Source organism: Cajanus cajan, chromosome 5 (genome assembly GCF_000230855.2).
Source record: "Cajanus cajan strain Asha chromosome 5, NIPB_CcT2T_4, whole genome shotgun sequence".
Taxonomy (NCBI): domain Eukaryota; kingdom Viridiplantae; phylum Streptophyta; class Magnoliopsida; order Fabales; family Fabaceae; genus Cajanus; species Cajanus cajan.
The window spans coordinates 65,630,953-65,636,480 of record NC_138521.1 but is presented as its reverse complement, the minus strand read 5'-3'; the positions used below and the strand labels follow the sequence as shown (position 1 = coordinate 65,636,480).

The 5,528-nt window shown below is 38.8% G+C and overlaps 1 protein-coding gene across 1 annotated transcript; it reads right to left on the bottom strand.

Annotated features, from left to right (window-relative positions):
- Nucleotides 1-2,444: 2,444 nt before the first annotated feature.
- On the bottom strand, nt 2,445-4,802 carry LOC109809127 (muniscin carboxy-terminal mu-like domain protein). Its single transcript, XM_020372359.3, has one exon. It carries the CDS (start codon nt 4,534-4,536, stop codon nt 2,647-2,649), a length of 1,890 nt encoding a protein of 629 aa, XP_020227948.2. The 5' UTR covers nt 4,537-4,802; the 3' UTR covers nt 2,445-2,646.
- Nucleotides 4,803-5,528: the final 726 nt, after the last annotated feature.

Sequence of the window (5,528 nt, the reverse complement as noted above, 5' to 3'; positions counted from 1 at the left end):
TGTGGCATGCTATTGACTACTCTTTCAATTTCTACTTCTACCATATATGAAAACCATTGTATGAGATAGATAGGTAATACAGGACAAAGAAAAATAAGAAAGAACTAAATTTTACTTTGTCTGCAACACACTATAAAAGTAAATGATAGGAAAAAAAAATGTTCTATTGTCCTTAGCTTTCAATTCTAATGACTAAAGGACCTCTACAGTTCAAAATGACATAGATGAGTAATACAATGAATCTATTTAACATTATCAATCCCGTCAACAACATAGCAACTGTAGCATCTAACAAACTTAATGAGCAAGACATGCTTAAAACTTAAAGTTAACTTGTCTCTAAAGTGAGCAAGGCATATTTACCCATGATTTAAATTTAAAATACATTGTGATCTTATTCCACGAATATTCAAGGGTGAAAGGTGAAAACACCCTTGCTCACTTCATATAAACAATTTTACTTTATAATGTTTGGATAAGAAGAAAGAAAACATAGATAATGATTTTGTTTTCTTTTTTATTGGTTATCTATACCTATATATAATGTCGATTCCTTATTTTAGTGTACATACTATTTGTGCAAATTTCACTCTTTATATACATTATATAAATTGTACAATAGATATCTTTGCAAAGAAGTTTGAATTTTGAATCTAACGATAACTTCACATTATTCCACTATCATATGTGTATTAAAAAAAAGTTATCATGGAGACACAAAATACCTTCTTTTCCACTAGTTGGTTAGAAAGAAAGTTTAAATAAAAAAGAGTGAGAATTTCACTTTTAGAAACAAAAATTCAAAATTTTCTTTCTTTTCACTTTCTCTTCAATTCAAATTTCAAAATTTTCTCTCCTCCCTTATTTTCCTTCTACCCTACCAAACAAACTCTAATGCTATGCTTGGTTTAGGGAAGAAACTAAAAGGAAAGAATGTAAAAGAAAATGAGTACAAAGTGAGATGATTTTAAGGTTGTTTGGTTGTGTAAAAAAGGAAAATATTTATACAAAATGACACAAATATCTTAAATTAAAAAAAGTATAAAAATAAGGGTAATTTTTCCTTTAAACCTTTTTTTTCTTCTCTTTTTCTTTCTAAAATGAGAAGAAAGAATAAAATGGGACTCATTTTTTTCCTTTCCTTTTTTCTCTATGTCCTACGAAACAAGGGAAAGAGGCATCTTTAAACTTTTCCCTTCTTTTCTTTTCTTTCTTTTCTTTTTAACCTAAACCAAACCATGTGTTAAAGTGACTATTTTCAAATTTAATATACCTTGCTTGGCGCTACCCTAGTATTGTCTACTTTGGTACTCGTATTGGCCTCTCAGAAAGCACCTTAGCCCTTATTGAGTTAAAAGAGGAAGATATTTATAAATTACCCTTGACCTCAACTCTTAATCGATATAAGACTTTATTGGTTTACCAAAATATAGCCCCCAAATTGAGGCTAAGGAGCTAGAGGACCTTACTACCCACGTTTGATTCCTAGGCCCTCCTTTTAGAATCAATGTTCTAAACTCAAGTTTGCTAGTCTTAAAAATGTAGATTTAGGCCTAATTCAATCCTACAACACTAACTTGTAAGGCGATAATTATTTTCACTTATATACACTTGACTATACTACTAGTCGATGTGGGAATCTCCAACACATACCTCCTATTGAGGACTAGACATCTCAAGTATGAAGTTTGTAGAACTGAACATCTACAAATGGTCTAATAGGCCCAACAACAATTGTTAGAATAGGCTTTGATGTCATATTAAAAATGTGAGTTTGGAACTAACTTAAATCTCCAATAGTTCCATCATTAGGGTCAATGTATCATAGGTATTGTCTGTTTTAACATTCATGAGAGCCTCACAATTGTCTTTTAAAATGAGACATAATTGGTTAAGGAAGGAAAGTGCTTATAAATTATCTTTAATCTTGATTTCTAAGCAATATGACACTTTGTAGGTGTATCGGAACAATTACCCAATCCAAAAAGCAAAACCCTTTTGCCTAGTGTTCATCTACAGTGATACAAAGAATAATAAGTTTACAAAACTTTTCTAAACCAATCTAAATATTAAAGTGTCAATTTGTGTCTACTATGTATATATGTATGTCTCGGGAATGCTAATTTAAAAGAACTATAGTTCCTAGTTATTGTTAATATCTTTAAAAGGTATTAGCAAGTACTTTCTAGTAATCCATTGCCTAGTGTTCATCTAATAAAGTTATTCATAGAATAAAAAGTTTTGAAATTTTTCTGATCCAATCTAAATATTAAAGCATTACTTTGTGTCTTCTGTATATGCCTCATGAATATTCATTCAAAAGAATTATTAAAATGCAGCACGGGTTAATACTAGCACGTAACAACAGCACTTCACACAAGCTTTTCAAGGATCTATAATTTCTTGTTACTGTTAATATCCCCAGAAGGTATTAGTAAGTACTCTTTCTAGTAATGTATTGGTAAGCCCAAATACAATCCATTGATGTAAATTCATAGCCACAACACAGACAAAGATTTTCAGATGATTCCATAGTTCAAGGTACATGATCAACATCCAAGAATGTTATAAACACAACCAAACCATAAATCTCATGAACACAAAATGAAAAAGTACAGCCCCTAATAATCATCTATGATTACAAAATCAATTGCACATGTATACCCCACTCTCAAGTCTGTCACTAACCTCATAGAAGTCTGTCTTACCCTCTGAAGCAGGCCGTATAGAAACTCCAGACAATGACTGAGTTACTTGTTCAGAAAACTTCACATAACCAACCACCTCAATTTCTTCATCATCTTCGTTAGAATCTACTGGCATCCTTACTCTCAATCTGCCAGGAGAGCCCTTCAACGGAATCTCTGGCACAAGCCATCTAATTTCTCTTTCAGACCTATTTAACACAGCTTTTGGAGAAACCTTCAACAGTGTCGGGTCAACAGGCAGTCTCAGAATGAATGTAACATCATGCAAAGGAGCAAGCAATTCAGGGTTTGAAGCATATTGTATCATAACAGAAAGCAAACTCCCAGTATGCCGTTTTGTAAGTCGAACCCTCAAAGGCAGAGGTGTCAACCTAGGAACCAGACTATACTTTATAATTGGTATCGGCTCCTCAGAGGCCGCAGTCCTCACATGAAACAGCCCATTACCAACGCTACTAACTCGCGAACTCTGTATAACAAATCTTTTAACAGCACTAGTTCCCTCAACCCGGAATGAAAATTCAGTTTCCTTATCACCAGCAGTTTTTGGCGGCAAAGTTCTGAGGTAAACAACACCCATCAACCCCACCCTAGCAAGTAACGATTCCCTGAACTCGGCACTAATCTCCTCCGAGATATACATCTCAGGACCCTTCATCTCAGTTTTTGTTACCATGTTCTCAAGTGGAGTTCCTGCACCACTCTCACCCCCTGCTTTAGGAGCAGCATCAGGCCCAGTCTGCAACAACTCAACCCCACCAAGCCCTTGTGGCTTCTTAGGCTTGGTTGGACCCACAAACTCGGAAGGATCAAGTCCACCACCCCAGGCATCATTGAAACCTTCAAAAGCTTCTCCAATAGAAGCTTGCTCTTGCCCAAACTCAACTCCACCGTAGTTCCCTTCAAAACCCTCCACATTTATATGCGTAGATTGAGTAGCCTCAGGAGGTGGCAATGTGGTAACATCAAGCCCCTCCAACGCTGTGGTTAAATCAGTAGCAGAAGGGTCCCTTGTTTTCTTGAATCCTTCAACAAGCTCTTGTGGCTTGTTAATTGCATCACTCGCTGCAAAAGGATCCTTCTCCGCCTGAGACTCTTCCTGGTTCTGCTGGGGCTCCTCCTGCGGCTCTGCCGCGGTGGGGGCGAGGCTGGCAGCGACTTCGTCTCCGGCCTCGAGCGTCTCCGGCGGCAATTCGAAGGTGGCTTTGGAGAAGGCGTCGATGCCAGCCTGGTGCTCGAGGGAATGCACCTCGGCGGAGGGCCATGTTTCGGCGCCGCGGATCTTGTTCTCGGTGTCGATGGCGGAGTGGACCATCTTGGCGATGCTCTCGCCGTGCATAGTGGCAAGCATGGCGGCGAGGCGGATGTTGCTGACGCCGCGGAGGACGATGTCGAGGGCCATGTAGATCTCGGCGTACTTGCGGCTGAGCTTTTCCGGCGTGACGTCGACGCCGCGGCAGGCAGTGACGACGACGCTGACGGCCTGGTTGACGATGTGGATGCACTCGAAGACGTTGACGGAGTTGTCGTGGTCGGCGACGGTGATGCCGAGGACATAGATGCCGTTCACGAGGCGGTAGACGACGCGGTAACGGCTCTCGACGCCGACGATGACCTGGCCGCTGGAAGCGGCGAGGGGATCATCGCCGATGGACTCGGCGGCGTAGGCGTCGTCAGGGGTGGAGTGCTTGTTGGCGGCGAAGGCGCGGCGCGTCTGGCGGAAGGCGGAGAGGGCGCCGAGGGCGCGTGAGGGAGGGAACCACTCGCGCGTCTGGAGCAGGATGTCGGATCCATTTGCAGGTTGCAGGGAAAGCGCTAAACAAGACATCGGAGATTGGATCGCGTTCACGGTGGTGATGGTGTTATTTACGCATGTTATTTCCCCTCAGATCTCATACAGTTTATCCGTTGAAACTTTGAGAATTTGAAAACGCGAATTGGGAATTGAACATTGAATTTGCAGCAGCATTCATAAGACGGAGTTACCCACAGAGAGACTCGCAGATCTGAGAGTGGCCGAGGACTGATTGGACTCGCTACAGGAATCTGGCACCGATGCTTCCCTTTCTCTTTTCCTTTTCTTTTCTTCACTCTTTTTTTTTTTTTTTTTTTCCTTCTACCCTCCTTTGCTTTACGAATAATATTGGGCCGATCCATTCAGACTCTGGGCCTCAAACAGGTCTTTTTTTGGTTGCCCGGGTATCCAAAAATGGCTGAGTTCAGCGAAAACAGTAGTATTTATTTGCAAGCTTTATTTGAATCGACAGATATGATTGTGTTTAATTTTGTCTTTCTCTAATTATTTTTCTTCAATTATTTAATGTTATACAGATTATATAAAAATATTATTATCTTTTTTAAAAAATGACATCACGTGGCATGATTCGTGTCAAAGGTCTGCTGCAAATGGGAATCCAATAGTGCGCCGTCGCATGCTATTCCATTGCGTTGAGAATTTGGGATATCAGTTTTCAAGTGTGAAATGCCAATCCCATATTTTGTTTCGATTAAATACTATTTTGGCTACCAAGTGGTTTGGCAACTTGGTTGTTTTTCATCAATTTAGTTCTTTGTTTGACATTTTCATCATTCAATAATGATAATGATACTTTTTATTCTTTAAAGACGTGATTGGTATTACATTTTTCGACAACTAAAATGTTATTTTACTTATGAGTTAATCATCTATACACTCTCAGTGTAAAGTTTTTTACACCGACAACGAATCATATCTTTTAAATTATTTTATTTTATTTTTAATTCATTAAATAAGTAAATAACATGACACTATTAAAATATATGATTAGTTACTAATGTAAA